Source organism: Ochotona princeps, chromosome 10 (genome assembly GCF_030435755.1).
Source record: "Ochotona princeps isolate mOchPri1 chromosome 10, mOchPri1.hap1, whole genome shotgun sequence".
Classification (NCBI taxonomy): domain Eukaryota; kingdom Metazoa; phylum Chordata; class Mammalia; order Lagomorpha; family Ochotonidae; genus Ochotona; species Ochotona princeps.
The window spans coordinates 52,221,381-52,248,359 of NC_080841.1; the positions used below are offsets into that span (position 1 = coordinate 52,221,381).

General features: G+C 39.7%; 1 protein-coding gene across 2 annotated transcripts in view; it reads right to left on the reverse strand.

Annotated features, from left to right (window-relative positions):
- The window catches only part of SMYD3 (SET and MYND domain containing 3), a 632,714-nt gene that overhangs the window by 483,367 nt on the left and 122,368 nt on the right, over positions 1 to 26,979 (reverse strand). For both annotated transcript variants that reach the window (XM_004578490.4, XM_058669436.1), the window contains exons 3-5: positions 13,418 to 13,525; positions 12,259 to 12,316; positions 9,528 to 9,664 (exon numbers count right to left, since the gene is read on the reverse strand). In XM_004578490.4, the coding sequence (XP_004578547.1) occupies positions 9,528 to 9,664; positions 12,259 to 12,316; positions 13,418 to 13,525 (303 nt within the window). The remainder of the gene's footprint in view (positions 1 to 9,527; positions 9,665 to 12,258; positions 12,317 to 13,417; positions 13,526 to 26,979) is intronic.

Here is a 26,979-nt window from a genome sequence, read left to right on the forward strand (position 1 = left end):
ATTAAAAATATTTTTAGGGGCCCGGCGATGTGGCTTGGCGACTAAAGTCCTCACCTTGAACAAGCAGGGATCCCATGTGGGCGCTGGTTCTTATCCCGGCAGCTCCACTTCCCATCCAGCTCCCTGCTTGTGGCCTGGGAAAGCAGTTGAGGACGGCCCAATGCTTTGGGACCCTGTACCTGTGTGGGAGACCGGGAAGAGGTTCCTGGTTCCAGGCTTCGGACTGGCGCAGCACCAGACGTTGCGCTCACTTGGGGAGTGAAACATCGGATGGAAGATCTTCCTCTCTGTCTCTCCTCTGTGTATATCTGACTTTGTAAAATAAATAAATCTTTAAAAAAAATTTTTTGAAACTTATTGAATTAAATTACCTTGGAGAAAAACTATAAATTCAAAAATAATTATTATATAATACTATGCTTATAGATCTAACTGGCATTGTAAAATTATAAATCTAAGCACTTGTTAGAAATTGATAAAATATTTCCTATCTTTTTTTTTTCTGTTACCTTTCTCTTTTTTTATTATTTTTCCCATTAACTACAATGTATTACGTGACACAATTTCATACGTACTGGGATTCTCCCCACTTCACCCCAAACCCTCCCCCACCCGTGGATTCCTCCATCTTGATGCATAGCCACAGCTCAAGTTCCGCTGGGATTCCCTCATTGCAAGCATATACCATACATAGAGTCCAGCATCCCATTGTCCAAATTCAACGACCTCTTAGGGAGACCCTCTCAGGTCCGAAGGCAGAGCCAGCAGAGTGTCATCCCGATCAACTAGAAGCTCCAACATATCAGCAACAATCCAGGTATGATGAGGCGGTGCAGAGTCACTGACTGATATAGACCATCACAGCGTCTCCCCTTGTCCAGTATTTCGCTGCCAACATATAACTGACGTGGTTGATTGATCTATTCCATCTTCCGTCTTTTCTTGGTTAATGTTCTGATTCCTCCATTATGATTAAGCGAGTTCCCAAAGAAACTTTGAGGTGTTCCCAGACCAGGTTCCTACATGTACTAGTAAGCAAGGTGGTTGCAACTGCTGGGTTGGTTCTATTCTCAGCCCCGACCTCCACTGGAACCAATGAGTACTGCAGCCCATCCTGGTTCTAGCCATCACATACTCATCCTTCACTTAAACCAGTGGGAGGTGTGCTGGTTGGGTGCTGCATTCCTAACCGGCACAGGCAGCCTTGCCTTGGAATTTTGTATTGTATACTTCTTTTTTTTTTAATTGCAACCGAACCTGGCCAGACCCCCGTTCCTATCTTTTTTATTAAAGAATTTACTGACAACAAAACTTATTTCCTACTATGTGCAAAAGACATTTTGCATAACAAAGGATAATTCAAAATTATAAAATCACAGCCCACAGCCCACAGGCCAAATCTGGCCTGCCACCTGCTAAGCTAAAATACCTTCTTACATTTTTAAATAGTGCAAGGAGATGTAAAAAGAAGAATGAGGATATGTGAAAATTATACAAAAAAATCTGCATCTCTCTCCATAAGCTTTCACGGACATGCAGCCAAGATTGTTCACTTGCATATTGTCCATGGGGGCATTGGGCTACCACAGCCAAGTTAAGAAGCTAAAACAATATTATGTGACATAAAGCACATTAGTTAGCTTGATTCAGTCATTCCACAAAGTAAACGCATTTAAAACATAGTTGCATGTGATAATTATGGGTGATTTTTATAAATTTAAATCATTATTTTTTTAAACTGCTACAGAGACAATAACCAATGCTCATGTCAAAAATAACTATGACACAATTATAACTTACTTATATATCCTGGCCTGCAAAACCTAAACATTTACTATGTGAGTTTTTACAGAAAAAGCTTATAGAACCCTGAAATAATGAACATAATAATTCTTTATACAAATTTTAGGTGATGGCAGTCTCTTAAATCTACTGAATTTCTTGACTTCTGGCATAATATTGAAGGTTTCTTTGTGTATAGTCAGGTGCATTTACAACATACAGACTTGTAAGATATATATTATTGTGGTTTTTTTTTAAGGTTTGTTTATTTTCATTGGAAAGGCAGATTTACAGAGAGAAGGTGAGGCAGAAAGATCTTCCATCTACTGGTTAACCCCCCAAATGACTGCAAAGACTGGAGCTGAGCCAGTCTGAAGCCAGGAATCAGGAACTTCTTCTGGGTCTCCCGCATGGATACATGGTCCCAAGGATTTGAGCCATCCTCTATACCTGTCTCAGGCCATAAGCAGAAAACTACAAGGAAAGTGGAACAGCCGGGACACGAACTGGCACCCATATGGGATACTGGTTCTTAGAGATGGAGGATTGGCCAGTTGAGCCATTATGGTGGACCCTATATGTTTATGTATTATTTATTCACAAGACAGAGTGACAGAGACAGATTTTCCATTACCTGGCTCACTCTCAAATGCCCGTAGCAGCAAGAGTTTGGACAGGAGAAAAGAACCAAATGTATAGGAAGAATGCCAGCAGTATAAGCAGTGGTTTTACTTACTGAGCCAGAACGCTGGCCTTACATATATTTTTTTAAATATTTTTAAAATGTTTTTTAAAACTTTTCTCCTCAAGCTGAAAAGTTCTATAATTTATGTATTGCTTCACTCAATCAACATTTAAACACTTACCTAATACCATGAAGGTTGCTAGGGATCCAAAATTAAATGGGTGCAATTCCTGGCTCAGGCTCTAGCAGGAAAAGTATTACAGCAGAGAATTTCCAATAAAGTAAAGGTGTCAGGAAAAGCAGCGGAAAATGGCCCAGGTACTTAGTCCCCAGCCACTTTTCTGAGCGACCTGGATAGAGTTTCAGGTTCCTGGCTTAGGCTTAGCCAAGTCTCACTGTTGTGGCCATTTGGGAAGGGAAGTGAACCAGTGGATGGAAGATTTTTATCTCTCTACCTCTCTGTCTTTCAAATAAATAAACAAATCTTCAGACAATAATCACATCTGTCTATATTATCGATAAGTAAAACCACACACTCAGACAAGGCAACAAAACTTGGCAACCATGTTTGGTTATCAACACTTTTTTTTTAACCAAAGCACTAATCCTTACAGAAACAGTTAAACTAAGAACTTGTGTCCATGTGAGAGACTTGGACTGAGTTTCAAGCTTCTGGCTACAGCCTGGTCCAGCTTTGACCACTGCAGCCATCTGAGGAGTAAACCAGTACATGAAAGACTTTCTCTGTAACTCCGCCTTTCAAATAAATAAGCAAATTTTTTATTTTAAATAATAGAAAAGAAGAATTTATAATCTTTCTCAGATTCAGAAGTTAGCCAGCATCAGGTCTTTAACTATGACAAATATACCCTCATAGCTGCTTACACATAAATGAAGAAACTCGAATGGCTAAAAATAAGAACATGATAAGTAAATATCATTAATAGAAATTTTTAAAATGACTTGCTTTATTTTGAAAAGGCAAGTGTCCTACAACTATCACTTTACTTGAAGCTGGAAGAACATTTTGGGTAATAATTGTCACTGAATGTACTTATATACCCAATCTGTAACAATAAAGAAAAAAACATTAATCATAAGTGCACCACCATTTTGTAATTAGAAACCCAAGATCTGTGTGTTGTTAAGGATCTTGGCTGCTAGCCTGTTTTATTTAAAACCAGAAGAGAAGCATAATCTCAGGAAACTAACTCTTCCAGCAGCTGTTCTGAGCAGACCAGAGAGATGTCCCTGCAGCAGTTACAGCCAAACATAAAGATACACACACCGGCTGACTGGAGGTTAGCAACCCTGGTGTGTCTGCTCGCTCTTGGCACTAAATATTTAATGACATACTTTTCCTTAATGGAACTCAGGCACATCTGATCAGTTACTGGGATCATTTAGTAATTCAGTCAAAGTTATCATACTGCCATTTCACATCAACTTTGTAATTAGATAATCCATCACTTTATTAATTCAAAATATTGCTTTTTCTTTTTACTACTTTATGGCAATACTACTGAACTCATCAACAACAAGGTTCTAAAACTTGGTCCTACATGAACTCGAAAGTCTCAAGTGACCAACACACACATCCCTGACATTTCAAAACAACAGAGATAATATTTTCTCACAAATTAAACTACCAGCAACACTGAAACAGGAGAATATTGGTATATCGAGAAAAAAATGCATAGCTAATAATTGAAAATTCAAGATCGAAAACGGAATGCATCACAATCAATTCCATTCCTGCTTTTCACAGAGGTACACTGTCAGAAAATAAAAAGAGCCAAAATAAAGTTACTAAGTACATTTTTTCTTGCATTGTTACTTATATTCTTTAAGATTTATTTTATTTTTATTGCAAAGTCAGATATACAAAGAGGAGGAGAGACAGAGAGGAAAATCTTCCATCCGATGTTTACTCCCCAAGTGACCACAACAGCCAGAGCTGCGCTGACCCGAAGCCAGGAGCCCAAAACCTCTTCTGGGTCTCCCACGTGGGTGCAGGGTCCCAAGGTTTTGGGCCGTCCTAGACTGCTTTCCCAGACCACAAGCAGGGAGCTGGATAAGAAGCGGGACCACCAGGATTAGAACAAGCAACCATATGGGATCCCGGTGCATTCAGGTTGAGGATTTTAGCCACTAGGCTACCATTCCAGGCCCGGTTGTTTATATTCTTAACTAAAATTATTCTGATAGCAGAATATCACACAGTTTATTTGCTAACACTTCAGATATAAAGGTAGACACCAGGCAAGTGCAAATATGTAATTTGAATATATTAAATATTCATTATCATTATTCTTTTCCTTTGCTTCTCATATGGCTCAAAGTACTCAATCCATGCATCTTTAGAATTGGCAAGACTCTTGTTTTAAGGCATTCTCCACTGCATCTCCAATAAAAAAATAACTTTTCTCATAAAAATCATTTACTCAGCATGAAAGCCAACTTAAAGTTAAAATATCATACTACAGAAACTACCTTTTAAAACCTTCATCTTGGGCCCCGTGCAATAGCATAGTGGTTAGAGACCTTGCCTTAAACGAGCCAGGATCCCATATGGGTACAGGTTCTAATCCCGGCGGCTCCACTTCCCATCCAGCTCCCTGCTTGTGGCCTGGGAAAGCAGTCGAGGATGGCCCAAAGCTTTGGGACCCTGTACCTGCATGGTAGACCCGGAAAAAGCTCCTGGCTTTGGATCAGCATAGCAGTCACTCGGGAAGTGAAACATCGGAAGGAAGATCTTCCTTTCTGTCTCTCCTGCTCTTTGTGTATCTGCCTTTCCAATAAAAATTTTAAAATATTTAAAAAAAAACCCTTCATCTTTAAATCTATGCAGCCACAGCTGTATATTGTAAACCATTTATAGCTAATGGCATTAAAAAACAGATTTTGGAAAGCTAAGTTCTAGAGATCATATATATGGTTTAAAAAACTAAAATAACATACTATCAGGAGAATTATTACTTTGCTTGAAGAAAATGGGAGGGTGCATCCTTTCAAACAGTTATGGAATTTCTAATCAAAAATTTTCTGTGGTAGTTTCCCAGCATTACAAAAATAAACAGTACTGGAAACACTAACAGTGACCTATGTTTTGTGGTCAGAAAGGTCGTACTTCTTCCTTGGTAGTTCTAATCTAACGTCTGTTTTTGAAATGTTCTGTGCAACTAGTCCATTCTCTATTTGTTCCTGATATCACATTTTTGATCAATCTGCCAAATTAATTTTTGGAATATAATTTTTAAGTACAGAAAAAAACAGTTAAATATACTTGCTCAGAACCATCTGCAAGAATACCCCCACCCAAAAAAAAAAAAAAAACTTTTCTTTGCACAGAAATAGCCTCTGTCAGTTCAGTTGAGAATAAGTTAAAGCTATCGATAACTACTTTCAATAATTGCCAATGCATACCTTAAGAGATGAAACAGAGCATGTCATTTCATTACTATAACATGAAAACTAATTCAATTCCATCATGTTAAGATATGTGTGTGAAAAATATTTCATTCATGATAGGAAGTCTGCTGTTAACATATCCTGCATGAAATCCCAAGAAACTACTTGAAATCACACAGTTGCTATGAATGCAGGCTATACTATGTGATTTCTGTGCACAATTACTGTGGGGTGAAGCCAAGACAGTTATTATGGGAGAGACACTATTTCCTCTTCGTAAAATTTCTTTTCAACACAACAGGTAATTCTCAGCATCTCAAGAGACACCAGCACTAGGTACCACTGTGCGCAGCCATGTGAAACTCCTGCTTACAATCAGTCACAGCCTGCACTCCTGGTTATATGACAGCACAGGGAGACAAAAAACACAGTCGGGCTGTGTGTTTGAATACAAATAAGCTGGGACATGGGGCAACTGTATTCAAGTTCAGTAATGCCTGTCACTCTTCTCACTGTCTTGCAGCTAATCTCCCTTTAAACTATGAAGTAGATAACATGATTAACCTGTACATGAAGGAACTGATATTGAAATTATTTCATTTACTTGCTAAGAGAAAAAGACTTAACCATCACAGTATTCAGCCTCCCATTTAAATCTGTCCTCTTAGCAACTGATTTTCTCGCATTTTAAAGGTCATATGATTAGTAACAAACATTTCTTAGACTTGTACCAACATGTAGAATGAGCCGCAGTAGTTGTCATACCAAGATTGTTCATTCCAAAAGCCAAACAGAAATTTTGTTTGAAGATAGCATTAGAAGGAATAAAAGCATGCAATGAGTAGAAAAGGGCTTGTAGAGATGGAAACAAACATCCTAAACAATCTGACAAGATCCAACAGAGAGAGGCTTGGCCTTGACTTTTCATGAGCACACAGTCAGTTCTCCTGTGCTCTCACTAACCGACAGCACCAGCATATCCAGCCCTTTGACCACTTTTGTGACTCAATAGTAAACATCATCTTCATTCTCACATAACTTCAAGGAATATACAATCTATAAGTTAAAAAAATTCAGCCAGCATGGTGGTACAGTGCATTAAGCTGACACTTGCAAAAATCAGTTTCCTGTATCTGAACACCATTTGAGTCCCAGCTGCTGTGCTTCCTATCCAGCTCCCTGCTAAGGTGCCCAGGAAAGAAGCAGACTAAGGCCAAAGTACTTGTACCCCTGCGGCCCATGTGGGAAATGCAGAGGGAGTTGAGGACTACTTGCTTCACGTGGCCTAGTCACAACCACTGCAGCCACTTGGGGAAGCCGACTACCCACTGATCCACTCCTCAAATGGCCACAGTGGTCTCCTGCATGGATAACGCTGGGGTCTACACAGCAAAAATTCTAAAGTTAGTCTTTTGGGCTCAGGAAGGCAGGTCAATATAGAACTATGCTCGACTGGTAGTTTGTACACACAGAAGCAGTCAGCATAGGGAGTATTTAATGTGGAGCCCAATTCTTCATTGTGTTTAATTCTATCTCAATGAACTTGGGAGAGATGCAGTAGTCTGGGACAAAATTCTATGCTAGGTGCCCTCTACCCACTTCCACTTCTGATGTGGTCTGCATCATCACGCATTTGCAATCTATGAGCCCAGCAAACCATCCCTAAGATTTACAGGATCCCAACAAACTGAACTGCATATCATTTTATTCCGAGAAAGAGGAGGGGAGGAAGAAATAAAACAAGAACAATGTCTCAAAGGTAAATATATAAGAAAAATAACTGTTAAACCATAAAATATCAATAAAAATATTTAAAATCAATATAAAAGCCATGGATTAATGTTATCTTCCTCTGACTAGTATATAATATATTAAGGCACATATCTGAATCAAAATATGTCAAAGGTGTGTATGTTCTACTTCCACAGTAAGAACAAATGCAAACAGGTGATGGGCAGGTAGCATACAATTTGTCTATTTAATCATGGTGACGGAATCTTCTTCCTATACAACATGAAGAGAACTTCATTGTAAGATATATGATATTAAGGTTATTTTAAAAGAAATAAAACAAATAAGATGGCAATTCAGAAAGTATTTAAACATATATTGATGAATATTAATAACTTCAATAATTAGCACACACACATTTTCTGACAACAGAAAAAAATGTCATAGCATAGCTATAGAGAGTCAACCCTAGACGTGAAATAACTGGCATCATAATTTTTTTTCTCTCAGCAGATCTAAGTTTTTATATTGTCTAATATCAAAGGAGCCTGTGTACATCGTACACATGTACTACTTTAGGTAATACTCTTCAGAAGCATATGAAATTAGCAGCACTTTACTTTGAAATCAAATTTAAACAATAAGGTAAACCAGAATATAATGCTAAGATGTTGTTTTTAAGGAAATCACAAGAAAATTAAAGAAAGATATATTTGAATAAATGTAGTATTTAGTAAACTAACACATCTAAATTCTTAGAAAATAAGTGGTTAAATGATACTTCAAAATATCACAAGATAAATAACACCATTAGATGTGTGCATACAAATTTCAAATAAATAGGGCTGCCTTTGTGGTGCACGGGAATACAGCAGCTGCCCATGATGTCAGCATCCCACATAGGTGCCAGTTTCAATGCCAGCTGTTTCACTTTCATGAAGCTCCCTATTAATATGCCTGGGAAAGCAGCAGAATGAGGCCTAAAATCTGGGTCCCCATACTCATGTGGGAAAACCGGGATGGAATCATAGGTTCTTGGCTACTACAACCTGGCCCAACCCCTATCATAGAGGCCACTTGGAAGGTCTCTCTCTTTCTCTCCTTTCTCAGTAACTCCGGCTTTCAAATACATAAATTTTTCTATTATCAAATTAATAGAAACCATCTTCATGTGCAAATTTTCATTCACTATTAAGATGTGATCAATATTCACACAAAGAAAAACACACACCATACAATAAGCAAGGAAGAGCAGCTACAGGCAGGAAGAGCTGTGTATCTGCCATGGTGTCCCTACCCCAGGATGGACATCTAGAATTGATCACTGAACCCTTCCACCCTGAGCCAAGACACACCATTATCACAGTGAACACTTAAGTTATCCATTATCAACAAATCACAAAATACCAGAGAAAACACATTATCTATCCCTAACACAGAATCTGGTGACTTGAAATATTTAAAGAGTACCACAAACAATCTTTTTAAAATAAAAACTGGTTATGCTTACATATATAGAATTCACTTAATTAGAAATGACCTCCCATAAATTTTTCACTTCCAGGACAGGTTCCACACTGACACTACCACCCTAAAACCTTGTGAATGTGAAGCAAGCTCAAGTTCATTAGTAAGAAACAACAGAATATACTCTCTTCTTTTGAGAAAGTTCCAAGCACGCTCTGAGAGTTGATGATGAACACAACTCAGGTAATAAGAACACACTGATAAAATACAAAAAAACAAAAAAAAAAACAAAAAAAAACTACATTTTTCAAAATAAATAATACATTCTCTCATTAAGATAGCATAGTAAGAATCTTAGATGCCCATCAAAGTTCTAAGCTTCTTTTGCAACAAACAACAAAATAAGAAGCAACAGATTGGTTTATGGCATTAGCACAGACTCAACACTTACTTTTGCAAAGGCTTCAAAAATGTCAAAGGAAGGTGGCAGCTGAGAGGCATCCTGTATTTCTTCTCTCATGAAATGCTGAAATGTCATTGCAAGTTGCCTGAGGCCCTCTTTCTTATCTTCAGTCAGTTTGTTAATATCTTTTTACAACAGAAAATAAATAACACCAAGTGAACTTTCAATGGATAATTTTCAGGTGCTCAAAGCTGGTTTTTACACCAGATATCTCCTGCAGTACATTTCATTCTAAGAGAGTAAATACATAGCATTTCACTTTTTTACTATAAATCTTTTTTCTTTAAATTTCAAAAAAATATTTTTTATTGGAAAGGCAGATTTACAGAGAGAAGGAAACACAGAGAGAAAGATCTTCTATCCACTGGTTCACTCCCCAAGTAGCTGCCACACCTGGAGAACTGATCTGAAGCCAGGAGCCTCTTGTTAGTCATCCACACAGGTTCAGGGGCCCAAGGCTTTGAGCCGTCCTCTACTGCTTTCCCAGGCCACAGGCAGGGAGCTGGAAGGGAAGTGGAGCAGCCAGGACAGGAACCTAGCACCCATATGGGATCTCATCATGTGTGAGGAAAAGATTTTAGCCACTAGGTTACCTCATCTGGTCCTTTTAATTATAAATCTTAATATAAACATTATCCACTAAGTTCTTCCAAACTCTATCTACAGTGTAGATAAAACACGTATCAAAAATTAAATGTGCTAACAAATGAAAAATATCCTAATCAACAAGGTTCTGTATCCCCAAATTTTTTACAACATCCAGTTATCAGGAACAAGCATCACAAGTTCTTAGGTCAGTGAATTTATTTTTCTATGAAATAATTTATAAAGGGCCCGGTGGCATGGCCTAGCAGCTAAAGTCCTCGCCTTGAACACACCGGGATCCCATATGGGTGCCGGTTCTAATCCTGGCAGCTCCACTTCCCATCCAGCTCCCTGCTTGTGGCCTGGGAAAGCAGCACCGGCCGTTGCACTCACTTGGGGAATGAATCATCGGACAGATCTTCCTCTCTGTCTCTCCTCTTCTCTGTACATCTGACTTTCTTCTTCTCTGTCTCTCCTCCTCTTTGTACATCTGACTTTGTAATAAAAAATAAATAAACCTTTTTTAAAAAGAAATAATTTATAAAAAGTTCATAAAAACTGATAAACAGCATACTCTCAAAGGCAAAAAGAAAATGAGAGCTAAAAAGTTCAGATAAAATTAAAACTGCTAAGATTTCTCCTACAGAAAGCACATCAGGCAGAAAACACAGATCAACCAAAGAAATCTCAAGCTAAGATAATTCTATGTTGAGACGCAAGGCAAGGTGCTACTTCAAACCAAACTGAAGTAACCTGATAACACCACCTTGAAAAGCAGTTTATAAAGTATACCAATAAAAAGGGTTTGAAGGCAAAGAATGCACAGTTCAATTAACATTTGAGAGCATTTCACTTAAGGAAATATGATTGACAGCTCTAAGAAAAGCAAATGGTAACAGTAAAGCTCACGGTGAGAGATGTTAATTCCCTAGCACTAACATCACAAGAAAAAACATGATTAATCCGTTCTCTAATAAAACATGAAAAGATAGATCAGGTTGACTATAGCATAACTGCAGCTCCTGTCAGGTCTATTTATTTCCTTTAAATTACTTGTTAAAGTAATTAATCCACTGATTTCTTAAATAATAATTTATTTCCATTGGCACTTAGGATATCATAACCATAAATCTGTTCCAGATCATCTTGTTTTCCTGTCTCCATCCACAAAAATTAAACTGCCTGTGAATTCACTATGTGCACTCCGGCTAGTTTTGCGTTGAAGCCCTTTACAGCCTAAGTGAAAGCGATCTGTGCCGATACAAAAGCGAAAGCTACATATTAGCTTTACATCTAGACACGACAGTCTTTGCAGCATCCCAACAGCTGTGCTACCACCATGGCAGTATACAAAAACAAGGCTCAGGAGGTTCTCAGAGTCTAAGTTGCATGTAATTCTGCATTTTCCTCTTTCATTAAAGAAGCAGTAATCCTCAAAGTTCCCTAGAAAACCCAAGTTCACCACATCATTCTTCCCTAATGCAGAAAATAAAGCAGAAGGGTAAACAAGAATGCAAAGACTAAAAGTGAGAAGGAAAAACAAAAGAAGGGCCCAGTACAGAAGCCTAGTGGCTAAATCTGCGCCTTGCCTCCACCAGAGTGTACCATATGCTGTCTCAGGTGCTCCACTTATAATCCAGCTCTCTGTCCATGGCCTGGGAAAACAGCAGAGGATACCCTGGGTATTGGGATCCTGCACCCACATGGGACATCCAGAAGAGGCTCCTGGCTCCTGGTTTCAGATCAGCTCAGCTCTGGCCACTGTGGCCACATGGGGAGTGAACCAGCAGACAGGAAGATCTTTCTCCCTGTATCTCCTTCTTTCTGTAAATCTGCCTTTCCAATAAAAACAAAATAATAATAAATCTTTTTTAAAAAAAAAAAAGAAAAAGTAGTTTGTCAACTAGAATAATGGTCACAAATCTCTGTCTAAACTGGCCTTCTTTATGGTGTTTCACAAACTAAATGGCTGAAGTCACCCTGAGATAAATTAAACCAGTGTGTTGGCTGTATACCAAAAAATACAGTTGTGTTGAGATTGTTTCACATAAAAACAAAGGTAAAGCTCAATCAGTTCACCAGCTCAATAAATACGTCGTGAGAATTCCTTGTTAAGATACCGACAGTTACTTACTCGATTCCAGATCATAAAATGTGTAAAGTTTCTCTGATTCTGAGGGTGTTTCCTCCATCTGTGAATGACAGGGAAAACACCAAAATAAATTTCAAGTGGTCTTATATGTAAACTAACATATCTGAATGCTTTAGAAACTTAAATGAAACTTTACTTAAAAGAATATTTCCCATATATTCTTTCTGCTTACCATTGTATTATTACAGAGAAATTAGCTAATCTGGGACAAATTTAAAATACAATCCAATGTGTAACTTCACCCACCAGGTTAATCTTCAAATGTAAAACTCTTACATTTTTTCTTATTTGTATCTTCCTCCAGCCCTTTATAAAATCGTACACTGAGAGAAGGTGCTTGGCATAGCAGGTGAGTAATTCACTCCTTGGGATGCCTTGATCCCGGGCAGAGTGCCAGTTCAAGTCCTAGCTACTCCACTTTGATCAAGGTTTCCCTTGGAGACAGTAGGGGATGGTTCAAGTACTTCTCTTGAACCGTCTCTAGCTGTTGCAGGGACTTGAAAAAAGAACTAGCAGGGATGGAATCACTTTCTCTCTCTCTCTCTGATTTTCTCTCTCTCTCTCTCTCTCTTTCTGTTTGTGTGTCTGTCTGTCCTTCAAGTATAAATGAAAATACATATTTTGAAAATAAGCAAATAAAAAAATTTTAGAATAGCCCTCAAAAAAGTCAATAAATAACAGCAAAAACGAGAGCTGGAGCCAGCAGTGACTTGAAAAAGACACTCAAGTCTAGCCAAAGGATTTTAAAAAACTATTAACTGTTTTTGGCACTATATAAAACAGAGCAGAAGAAACATTTTCAATGAATCCTGGCTACAGGGAAAAAAACCATAAGGACTCTTCCATTTAATATGTTATTATCCAAAGAACATTCAATTCAAGGAGGCAATCAAAAAGGATATACATGTAACATGCATTACTTAACAGCTGAAAAGTTACAAAAGCAATGGAACAGATGTTACGAACAACATATACTGCAAATATGGGACTTAGAGCTCCATTCCCAGATCACAGTGCCTTCAAAGAGCAGCTGTGTACTGCTTCACTGCCACCATCTCCATGAGTAGTAAGAAATAACATGCAAATACAAATGTTTTTGTAAAATTAAAACCCAAGCAAACTTCACAAGTTTGATACTCACAAGTTTGACAACTACTCTGCCAAGAAGCCGGACAGAGTCAGGAGGATATCTGGGTTTGCAACTTTTAAGGCATTTACATTCACGCTTATGGTCTGGCCAAGCTTTTTTCTGTCAAGACAAGAGTAGGAAAATGATACCAAACATAAAATTTAAATTTCCTTTACTCTGCTTTTGAACGCTGACTCATCAACATAAATTTCAACAGCCTAAACACTACTACAAAACAGAAAATCAAATCCATATTCCAACCCTGCAAATGATCAAGGATTCAGTTTTTGCCAAGTGTGCCAGTACCAGGTACAGACATTAAGTTTCAACTCTTTGACTTTGCCTTATGGTTATGACCTGACTGGTGAAATCCAAACAAAGCCATTTGGTCTATTTAATAGTGTCTAGTCTTAAATATCAGAATGCAGTGATAAATACCCATTTAATATAATAAGAAAAAATCATTCCAAACTAGGTAATAAAACACATAGTTCAGGAAAGTCAAACAGTGAAGTTAACCTCTGAGTTTCTGTATTTTCATGTGAAATACAAAAATATGATCAAAGCTAATTCTCCCCAAAATTTTTTAAAATGTTTTCGCTTTTAAATGCAACAGAGGAATGATTTTTAGCTAGAATCGCAAATGTTCAATTTACTTAAGGCTGTCTGCGTGTGTACCTATTACCTGACTTAACTATAATATTGACTCTTTCCATTCTGAAAAGTTTATGTTTCAGGTGATAAATTATATGGTTGTTTAATTCACGATCATAGCAATGTATTGGTGTGGCTGAAAAGACCAGTAAGCTAATTGCAAATCAAGAGAACAATGGACTAAATGGAAGGCCACTGCCATACTTGGCCCTGGGCTCACTTCCACAGAGATAGAAAATCCAGAGCATCTAATAGTTTGCCCTGGTGAATAGAATATACATACAGCAAATGTTCTATTCTGAGAGTTTAAAGTCCCCGTATTAAGAACATGACAGCCTTGCTTAATCTTATTTCAGAAACTGTGCATCTGCTTCCTGGATTCATGGCCTATAAAATTCTCCTACGAGGATGCCTCATTTCCACCTGCAATGCAAACATGCAGCAATACAATCAAAAATTTTGTAAGAGATGCAGTTATTTTACAACTGTGGCTCACATCCAAGTTCAAAAACATTTTTCTCAGCAACACTGCTCATGTCAAGTTATTAAGTCACAACTTTGTCTATCTGCTACTTCCTACTAATGCAAAATCTGGAGTCATTGCTTACAATGCGTATATCACTTCTTCCATCACATATGCTCATGTCTACCTCACTTCTACTATGGCAACCCTCTGCACCTGCTGCCACAATATTTTTAAAATTTTATACTTCACTCTCTTCTGCACAAGTCTGAACTATTACAAAGTAAAGATGTATATGAAATGAATTATAAAAATAAAAGCAGAAATGTTGAAAATATGGTAGGAAAAAGCTTCAAGTCCTCAACCTTTACTTGGCATTCCACAGTGTGATAACCATGAAGCTACACAATTCAAACAATACTTAATTTGACTTTCAAAATAATATGAAGAAAAAGATATCCTTAAAGACAAAAAAGTAGGGTTCAGTAGCTGAAATCTAGCTACTAACAGACCTAAACATGAAAGGAGAAAATAAAAACCCTTACTATGCTAAATATGAAGAGCTACATAACTACTGTGGTTGTACGTTACATTTATTTGCATTACCCAACATGCAAGATAGAAATCACACACACATGAACTTAAAAGAATTCTCACCCAACAGAAAACAGACAGCTTTATCACATACTAAATCACAGGGTGAAATAATACCAAGAAAGCTAATCAATCTACCCAATAAGTAATTGGACTTGACTGGACTATAAGATGTTGGACTCTATGCTTGGCAAATACTTGCAAAGAGGGAATTTCAACTGAACTTGACTGTGGTTATGCAACAAGGTGGAGGAACCCACCATGGGGGGGGAGAATCTCAGATTCTATGTAATTACAACACAATGTAATTAATGAATAAATTTAATAATAAAAAAAGAAAGCTAATCAACACACTGGACAATATATTTAAGAAAAGTTTATATCTATTTTTGCGACTGGAATGACCTATTTATAGATATGCTAAGGTATTCACTTAAAGAAATAATGCTTGTATTAAAAGAAAACTCAGTGAAAGAACATCTTTCTATCGTTGAGGGGACTAGTCTTGGACCAGCAATGAGCAATTATCAATGCATGCAAGAGGCTTTAAAAATACATGGACCCACCACAATTAAGTTTGAAAACCAGAATGTAATAAAGACTGTTTAGAAATTCAAAACATATGTAGCTTACTTTAAAGTTTTCAAAAGTTATGCATTTAAAAATCATATAAATTATTTAACATGGTTTCCCATGATTGTTACATTGCCAGCCTTTAGGAAGTTAATTGGTACTCACTGACTCAGATATCACTACAAATTTTCATTCTTTCATCTGGTTTCCTTTGAGAGCAGGCTAAGGAGACAAATTCATGATCATTTGCACTAATAGGAAAGAATGTGATAATTTTTATTACTGTTTGAAGAGACAAGTATCTTGCAGGAAAGCATTTTCATTTCATTATGAAAGTTGAAAAATCCGATACACACTCTTACTGGACAGGCCTGCAGGCAGAAATGAACTATATAGTGCCAATGGGTCTCTGAGAAAGCACCTTTGGGTGTCTTCAAAAGCCTGATTAAATATCCTGCTTCACAAAGACCTCATTCAGAAAAATGAGGAGGAAATGCTTTGAGAAAAAGATCGAAAGGGCACATTTTAATCAATGCCTGGCTCAACTACTAGAGATAGTTCCATTTCTTCTGGTTAAAGCCTCCAGATTTTAGCAGCCCTGACTCCTGATGGTCGATTGGCATATATATCCACAAAGTGTACCTCCCAGATAATGAACCAAAATGATCATTTAGATGATATTGAGATTAAACACCTGCATTTTGGAGAATTGCAGTCAAAAATCACTTCAGATCGTTAATAAAAAATTTAATAGTGTCTCAACTGCTTTCAGCAAAAGATTTTCACTCTGTTCATCAAAAAGCCAAGAGAATCATTTAGGTATAAATATAGAAAACAATCATACCATTGAAAACCTATCTATAATATAACACCAGATTGAAGCTAACTCCATTACTGAGGCATATTAACATACTTAAATTTATGGATTACAGTGTGACATTTAAATGCATGTAATATAATATAAAATGATCAAATCAGAAATTGGCATACTTTTCAAACCTTTACCATTTCTTTGTACTGGAAACATTTAAAATATTTTTGTTTTAGCTATTCTAAAATACACAATGAATTGTTGTTAATTACAGCCACCGCAAGGTGCTGAGGGAAACCCGAGTTTATTTCTCCTCATTATTTTCACTTTTTCACCAGTCTGTCTCTCTCCTTCCCCTTTCCCTTTCAGCCTCTAAGTGCTGCTTTCCTCTTTACACTTTTGTGGTTTTTTTCTTTTCTTTACACTTCTGTAATATGAACTGACTTAGTGCCCACATATGAGTAAGAACATGTGGCACTTGTCTTTCTGTGCATGCTAATTTCACTGGCCAGAACGCCTACTAGGCTCATTCATGTTGCTATGAATGAAAGGATGTCATTCTTTTTAACCATTTCTTCCCAAGTTTCCATGGTGATCCACCTGGCTGTTAAAACACCTCAGATCTACAACTGAGTGCCTAGGTTCAAGTTCAGCCCCAGTTTCTTGCTGCTGTACATCCTTAGAAGCAGCAGTGATGGCTCAAATGTTGGGCCCTGTCAACCGTGTGGAACATGTGGTTCCCAGAGTAAGCCTGCTTCACCTGCCTTGACCACTGCCAGAGTATGTGGAATAAACCAGCATACTGCAGACCCACTCCCCATCACCTTTCAAATGAATGAGTATAAATTAAAGAATAAATAAATAAAACATAAAATATTCATCAGATATTCTTGTTGTAAGGAAAATAAGTTGAGAAATCATTAAGCTAGGTTAAATAAGTCAGTCTGAAAATGATAAACACTGTATGCTCTCCCTGATATAAGGCAACCTTCATGAAAAATGCAAAACAAATTGATACATAGGTAAACAAATATATACATATATTCTCATAGAAGAACTGTATAATAATAGAGACTAACATACCAGGAACTGAAGATACATTGCAATATGCATCTCTACTTTCAAATGAAAGGAGACTCCTAATGAAACTGTTATATATACCTTCACAATTTGATACCAGACTTTCTATCATTGCCTATACCTACAACGCCATGAAACCCTTAAATAGCAGAATGTTAAATTTGTAACTGTTACTAACGGACTATACAATAGTAATGAGATAGGGGGAAATGAGGAGGGGAGATATATCTATTATCTACCAAACTGAGTAATAGAAAATAGTAACAATGAAAAAACTTGGAAAATGAAAGATCTCTAATACAGCCTCTCAATGATAAAGTGTTACAAACTTATGATATTCACTTCAAGCAAATATCTGAATTATGTTTATAAGAACTTGAAAATAACCCACTTATGTTAGCTGTCAATGAAATATATTAATAGTAATTTTCCTTAGATTTTGCAATATTAAACTAATGTAAAATACATAGAATTTTTTGATTCAGCTTCTTTAACACATTTACTATTCAGTCAGATTATTCAACAATTAAATATTATGACCTGAATATCTCTCATGTGAAACATCACATTTTTCCTGACTTGTTCATTCACAAACACTCTCAGACATTTTCCAACAGCAAAATTTAGAAAAGCTGAATTACTATGCAACTTGCAGGAAAGAAAAGAGACCCCAGTTTTCCATTCAACTCCAGATTGTTTGACAGCAAATAAATAACACCTCTTCGTTATGCCTCAAAAGTACTCCAATATTGAACTACATGTTGTCAGATGCATGCAGATCTGAAATCTGGAAAAACAAAGCTGGAAGGCTAAGCACACTCGTTAACAGCTACAGTTGAGTGACACATATTGATTAAAATCTTGCATAAAATCTCCTAGAAAACTGTACAGATTTAGTGATAGCCATTAGGTGTACAGACATTAGGGTTATCACTTTAAAGTTCACTTGTTTATTTTTTTTAAGATTTTTTTTTGAAAGGCAGATATACATAAACAGAGAGGAAGAGAGACAGAGAGAAAGATCTTTCATCTGCTGATTCATCCCTCAAGTAGCCGCCATGGCCAGAACTAAACTGAGCTGAAGCCAGGGGCCAGGAACCTCTTCTAGGTCTCCTACGTGGGTGCAGGGTCCAAAGGCTTTGGGCCATCCTCAAATGTTTTCCCAGGCCATAAGCAGGGAGCTGAATGGGAGGTGGACCTGCCAGGATTCAAACTGGTACCCATATGGGATCCAGGTGGTACTGAGAGTCCTGCGTGGTAGCCTAGTGGCTGAAGTCTAGCCTTGTAGGCCCAGGGTCACATACAGGTGCCAGTTTGCATCCCGGATGCCCCACGTTCCATCCAACTCCCTGCTTGTGGCCTAGGAGGACAGCCTGGGCCATTTGGACCCTATACCCCTGTGGGAGACCCCAAAGGGGCTCCTGGCATCTGGCTTTGAATCAGCTCAGCTCCAGTCATTGCTGCCACTTGTGGAGTGAACCAGCAGATGGAGGTTCACTATGTATCTCTATGTATCTCCTCTCTGTGGACTGACATTCCAATAAGAAGACAGATGGATCTTTAAAAAGGTATATATATTGGGCCTGGCGGCATGGCCTAGCAGCTAAAAGTCCTCGCCTTGAATGCTCCCGGGATCCCATGTGGGCGCCGGTTCTAATCCCGGCAGCTCCACTTCCCATACAGCTCCCTGCTTCTGGCCTGGGAAAGCAGTTGAGGACGGCCCAATGAATGCACTGGGACACTGCACCCGCGTGGGAGACCCGGAAGAGGTTCCTGGTTCCCAGCTTCGGATCAGCACAGCACCGGCCGTTGCGGCTCACTTGGGGAGTGAATCATCGGATGGAAGATCTTCCTCTCTGTCTCTCCTCCTCTGACTTTGTAATAAAATAAATAAATCTTTAAAAAAAATGATATATATATTAAATGCAAAATCAAATGAAGAGCAAGAACACCTTCTCAATAGCCTTAATCAAATCAGATAAAGTCAAATACAAAGAAGGTGTGCAGCAGGAAGATGGTCGTAAGATATGAAACTACCAGAAGAAATAGAATTATCACTTCTTGTAAAAATTATAAATATATGGGGTGACACAAAGGCACACAGTAGCTTAAGCCTCCACCAGCACTGCCAGCATCCCATAGGGGTTCCTAGCTGATCCACTTCTGATCCAGCTCCCTGTATATGGCCTTGGAAAGTAGTGAAGGATGGTTCAAGTCCTTGGACCCTCTACCCTGTGGGAGATGAGGCAGAAAGTTACTGGCTCCTGGCTTCAGATCAGCTCAACTCTGGCCATTGCACTCTCTCGCATTCTTTCTCTCTGTTTCTCTCTCCCCATTTTGTAAATCTGCCTTTCAAATAAAAGTAAAATAAAACTTTTTAAAATTCAGAATTTCAGACTCCTGGTTAACTGAGAGACTATATAATATGAAGCATTAGTAATATTAGTCATCAATCATCTTGTACAGGGTTTATCAAATGATGGCCCAGTAGTCAAACCCATCCTACCACTCTGATTGCAGATTTGTATTAGGATACAGCCATGTTCATTAGTTACAGTCATCCATTTCATACTACAAGAACATGACTAAATAGTCATTACAGAAATCATATGGCCCACAAAGGCTTCATGTTTACTTCATGTGCCTTTACAGAAAAGGTTTACCAACCTCGGATCAAGTGACAGAACCTATCAGGATTGACTGACTTAATCACTGTGTTTTAGCTGTGGAGCAAAACAAATCATTCACTTCAATGGAGTTTCAACCTTATTTGGAAAATACTTCTACACTGTGTTACTTAAAAAATTAATGGTTCAGCCTTGGGGCTGGGGTGAAAGGAGCCTCCTGCAGCTGGATGCTGCAGAGGGTGCCCCAGCCAGGCCAGACCCAATGCTGGGACTTAGGCCATGGTCACTGCTGCCAAGTGGTGACCAAATCCTAGGCTTTGTCCCTATTTGGTGCCAGGCTCTGCTTGCTGGCCACCCAGCAGCAAGCTCTAGGGTTTTTAGGGTATATAATTGCTGCCTAGGGACATGCATGGATAAGCCCAAGTTGAGTGTAGGTGAGGGATGAATCCTGGGTGATTCCCAGTGACAGGGTCACAGAACTTTCTAGCAAGTGTGGGGACTGAGACCTAGTGATTTAGAGGGGAGAGTCCACAACATCTATTTGGGCCAGACTGATTCACCAGACCACATGGGAATCCTGAGATGGGCTGTTAGTGTAGAGCATCACTGACTGCCACACACCAGTCCACACGAAAGCTATGGTTGTGTGGCAGGGCTAGGTACCAGTACCTGATGGAGTGGTGGAACAGGGGACGGGTCACACTTGGCAGAGACAAGACACTGGCACAGGAGAGAACCAGGTCCGAGGTTAGATTTTGTGGGGGAAGTGTTGGCATAACTCTGTGGAAATAAAGTCCTGCTGGTTAACACACAAGTTGAAGTGGTGATGGACTGAGCTAGGTGTGACCATGGAACCTGCCATCACTTATGGGCAGGTAACAATAGTCTGGGCAGGTAACAATAGTCTGGGCAGGTCAAAGCAGTAGCACCCAAATGTGCATCCTAAAACAGGATGTGGGATGGGCCGAGCTGCAACTGGAAGGGGGTGGACCGGGCAAAGCCGAGCAAACCTTAACTCACAAGGAAGAACAGAAGTCAGGATGCAGCACAGATCATGCCGAGCTAGGCTCTTACATCGACTGGTCTGCATGAGCCAGGAATACTAGGCCACAGCATTGAAGGCAAAGGCTGAGACAAGTGAGGGATTAAACCAACTGGGTCAAAGCAACCACTGGCAAGTGCATGATCTAGGACTGGGAATAGATCCAGTTGGGGAGCTGTGAAAGTACACCCTTGCTGGGTTGGGGTTCCCACTGGTGAGTGTGGGTCCAGAGTGGGCGCTGCGTTCTGGTCTGGATATGGCTGCAATCTCCCTTGGCACAAGTGTGAACTTGGGCTAAGTGTACCTAGCTGGGCTAGACTCCAGCACCATCTGGTGCTCTGGAGAACCTGGGTAGATGCAGGATGAACTAGGCTGGGTCTCTGCCCCTACTGAGCTATGTGAGAGCAGTGTTTGGGTGTGGATGAGCCTTGGCTGGGCTGAAACATCCAACAGTAAGAACCGGAATGGGTTGAAGGCCAGCAAGGAAAGGCCACTGTTATTGCCAGGACAGGAGGTGGACTAAGTGGGGCTGGACCATGGACCCACCAGTATGCGCAAGATCTGGCACTGGGAGAGGTTCTGATGGAGGAGCCTGGGCAACTCCTGTCGGGACATAGTCCGGCAGGTGAGCGCAAGAACCAGAATAGGGAGCAACCCAGGCCAAGGCAGAGAAAGGTTCCAAGTGGCATACATTCAGCATAGGTCAGGGACAGACCAGGCTGAACCAGTTCACACTGCCTGCTGGCGAATCCGAGCACCAGAAAAGAGTATGGGTCTGGCCAGGTTGGGTTGCAACACATACCAGTGCACATTACGGAAAGCCAAGGTGAGGTGAACTGTACCAGATGTGACTGCACTGCCCAAACAGCACACGTGAGAACCAGGGAGGGAGGGGGCAAAGCTCGCAGGAGGAATGTGGGCTTACCTGCTGGACAGTTACTCCCACTGCAGAGCATAAGTTGGAATGGGAGCAGACCAGACCAGGCAGGGCTACAGCACATGTGGACCTCATGTGAGCCAGATCAGGGAAAAGCCAGGCTCAGCTGACTGTTTCGATTGGTGTAAGCACAAATTAAGAGTGGGTGAGGGTTGGTTGGGCTTTGCTGCAGCATCAGATGACAGAGGCTGACACTGGGGGCTAATTCTGTCAAGTTAAACTCCAGAACCACCTGGAGAGTGCACAATCCAGGAGCGGGAGTAGCCTAGTAGGGAAGTAGTGGGCACCTCCCTCTTGGGTTACCACTCCCACTGGAGAGCATGAATACCAGGACAGGGGCAGGGGTGGCCAGACAGAAAGGCAACTCCCAGCATGTGTGTGAGCTGGATAGTAGAGTTGGTTGGGCTGAACTAGGCTTCAATGCCCATTGACATGTATGAGAGCTAAATGGAATGTAGGACAGACTGAACAAGTCTGTGGTACATAATGGCAAGCAAGGACACAGTGACAACAAGAGCTAAAGCCTGAAGCTTACCATGCAGTATCGGGGAAACAGCTTCTGCAGCTGGGTATGCATTCCTGCATGTCTGAGACACCTTGACCTTTTCTATACACTGAACCAAAACATCCCTCTATGGAATCTAATTTGTACCATCCACTCAAATAAAGAAATTTGGCACCCCCAAAAAATGTATTCTGCAAACTTTAGAGAACTCACTGAAACGGTTTTTTTACATATACCTGTTATGCTAATACAGGACAGAAACTAGAATCACTTAAAAACCTCCATCAAAATTATACAAAGAATAGTTAAAACAAAAGTAGGAACAAAGAGTAAAGACAATAAATACAAAACAATAACAAATATGATTAAATATTAATTTAACCCTCTCAGCACTCATTTAGAATGTCAATGAACTAAAATGCACCTGTTAAAAGAAAAGAGACTGCCACAGTGAATCAAGAATCAACATTCAGACTGGTGCAAAAATGGCTGAGGGTAAATCCTCGTCTTGCATGTGCTTGGATACCATGTGGGCATCAGTTTGTATCCTGGCTACTCCACTTCATCCAGCTCCCTGCTTGTGGCCTAAGAAAGCAGTAAAATATGGCCCAAAGCCTTGGAATCCTGCACATACGTGGGAGAACTAGAAGAAGCTCCAGGCTCCTGGCTTCAGATTGACTCAGCCTTGACCATTGTGGCTAACTGGGGAGTGAATGAGCAGACGGAATATCTTTCTTTCTGTAGCTCTTTTCTCTCAATCTGCCTTTCCAATAAAAATCTATAAATCGTAAAAAAAAAAAAAAAAAGAATCAACACTCAGGCAAATCCTTTATCAGTCTGAGACCTGGCACAGGGATATTCATGAAATAATCAAAGAGCTTGGCTGCCTTCACTATCACAACTTTGAGTGCGGTATTATAGAAATCGATTTATTCAGTCATTCCATTAATTTCTTAGTATTGTACAAGTAATTTTCTACCCAACAGATATTAAAAAAGTCATCCCACAACTAAGCATAAAATGTAGACCCAAAAACATAAACTGTTATAGTACTTTTAAAAATAAACTATAATTTTTCAAACTTGCTACAGAATGTAGACACTTATTTTTGCTTGTAAATTAACTCTTTAAGAAATATACATATTAAAATCAAAGTCAAAAGAGGCAAAATAATGTTTGATGAGTATGCTTGAAACTGGTATCTCTTCTATTTTGCTGCCATTTGTTATTTAGCAAATGCTTTTTTTTTTAATTTAGCAAAGGCTTTTTTTTTAACAGAAAAGCAGTCTGTTATTCCTCTTTGATCTGATTTTCTGTGAGGTTTTTCCCTTCATTAAATTATGAGAACAGGAGCTTGCACTGCACCTGCAATGCTGGCATCCCACACTGGAGCACTAATTTAAATCCTGGCTATACTCCCTCCCATCCAGCTCCCTGCTAATATGTCTGGGAAAGCAGTAGATGAGGCTCCCATTGAGAGAGACGCAGACGGAGCCCTAGATTCCTGGCTTCTGGCTGGCTCAGGACTGGGCTTGTGGCCATCTGTAGAGTGGTTCAGCGCAGAGATGACCACTCTCTTTCTCTCTCCCTTTTCCAATAAATATTTCCAAGGCCCTGCACGATGGCCTAGCGCCTAAAGTCCTCGCTTTGCATGTGTCAAGATCCCATATGGGCGCCGGTTCTAATCCCAGCAGCTCCACTTCCCATCCAGCTCCCTACTTGTGGCCTGGGAAAGCAGTCGAGGACAGCCCAACACCTTGGGACCCTGCACCTGCGTGGGAGACTCGGAAAAACCTCCTGGCTCCTGACTTTGGATTGGCTCAGCTCCAGTCATTGCAGCCACTTGGAGAATGAATCATCGAACAGAAGATCTTCCTCGCTGTCTCTTCTCTCTGTATGTCTGCCTTTCAAATAAAAATAAATAAATCTTTAAAAAAATAAGTATTTCCAAAGATTATAAGAGATGAGAGCAGCTGATTTGTCTGGCAGTTAAGACTCTTGTCTGTGGCCCACATCACAGTGTCAGGTTTTAGCTCGTCATCGCAGCTCCAGACTCCAGTTTTCTGATAACGCAGACTTTGAGAGACAGTGGGGATGGCTCAAAAGTGTGTGCCCATTCCAAGGTGGAAGACCAGGATTGTGTTCCTGGCTCCCAGCTTCAGCTCCAGTCCAGACATTTAGAGTGTGAAATATGACTGGGAGCTCGCTGTCTCTCAAATGAAAGGACATCCTAACAGCACATTCACATGTCATATCAGAGTGTCTGGGTTCCAATCCTGATTCTGTTTCCAACCCCAGTCTTCTGGTAGGTAGTAGCTGAAGGGTTAACTAGTCGGATCCCTACCACTCACAAGGGAGAACTGGACCGAGCTCCTTGCTCCCAGCTTTGGCCTCAGCAGCCCCAGTCACTGTGGGCATCTGACAACAGACGGGAATTTTGTCAGTCTCTGTGTCTGTCTCTCAAAATGTTAATGGAAAGGGGCTTAAGCTGTGCTGCAGCACATAAAGTCTCTGCCTACAGTTTTGGCATCCCATGTGGGTGTAAGCTCAAGTCTCAGCGGCTGTACTTCAGATCCAGCTTCCTAAAATGTGCCTGGGAACAACAGACAGAAGCCCTGAGCGGTCTGCAGAAACAGAAGAACAGCAAACTTCCTTTGGGACTAGGGAGAGGAGCTTTCTCTAGTCCTTACTTAGCTCCAACTTTGGATCCCCACCCTTCTTGCAATGACCATCAGGGTCGCCCCGGAGCCCTCCCCCGGCTCAAAAAAAAGTAGAAGAGATAGACAGAGAAATACAAGGAAAGCATAGAACCAGACAGGAAACAGTCAGCGTGGATCCACATATACCTTAGTAGGTAGGACACAAAGATTAGTTACGCCTCGCTAGGGTATTGAAGATTTCTCTGCACTCCCCTGCTAAAACTGTTCTGCACCTCAATTGTTGACAAATGCCTTGTTAGATTTATAAGCCAGCTTAGACTATCCTAAAATCTGCCAAGTTCAGCAAAATTATGCTTCAGCACTATAAATACTAAAATGAAAATAGACACGAGACAGTTGAACAGTACCCTATAGCCACTTTAAGGTGTATAGCAGCCAGTTCTGTATATAAACAAAAACTAAAATGTCAATGAAGTAGTCACAGGATATGGTTAGGAACTTGCATGGTTTTTACATATTGATTATTCAATACCCTGTCAATGAATTCCATAATGTTGTGAATTATTGTTGATGATGTGCTGATCGGGATGATATTCTGCCAGCTCTAACTTTAGACCACAGATGGTCTCCCCAAGAAACAGTTGAATTTATCTGGACAATAAGATGCTAAACACTAAGTTTGGTATATGTTTGCAAAGAAAGAATCTGGACTTAATTTGATCTGCAATACTACAACAAGGTGGAGGAATCCACAATGGGGGAAGGTCATGGGGAGGGGTTGGGGGAATCCCAGAGCCTATGAAACTGTGTCACATAATGCAACGTGACAAAAAAAAACCTGCCTGTGAAAGCAGCACAGCAAGTGCTTGGGACTCTACATCTATGTGAGAGACCTAGAAGTTCCAGGATCCCAACTTTAGATTGGCCCAGCTCAAGCTATAGTAGCCATGTGGAGAGGAAACCAGTAGATGAAATGTCTATCTCTGTGTGTCTCTCATTCCCTATCTTAGTAATTCTGCCTTTCAAATAAATAAATAAACCTTTAAAATATTTTGAGGGGAAAAAGACAAGAATGCTTTAATTAATTATAGAAAAGAATACAAAGCCACTGACAAGAAAATATTTTGACATCAGAAATAGTGCTGCACACTGGAGTGAATACATTTGTAGATACATAGATTTACTATGAAATACAGAGTAACAGGTATGTACCCTTCACTCACAGAACAGACATGCAGATATTACCTCTGGAAAGTAGGAGCAGGAGAAGGGAAGGAGGCTAAAGAAAAAATTTTACTTTTAACTTTGTATGATTCTACATAGCACTAATTTTTATCATGAAAATAAACCCTTGCATTACCTACATTTACAAATGAAATGCGAATGTCAATGGCACCTCCTAAGGGCATAATGGACTTATTACACCCTGAAATACTCCAGCAGCCTCTTTCAAACAACTCACTGATGAGCACAGCCCCAGTACCAAAGGTAGAGCAAGTAAGCCAACATATCCCCCGTGTTTTAGATTTTATGCATCAAATGCACATACTACCTATTTCTTTAGCTTCTGGTTCATTTTTGCTCACAGTCCAGTTTGTCAGTATAATTTTGGGCTGCATTATAGGGAC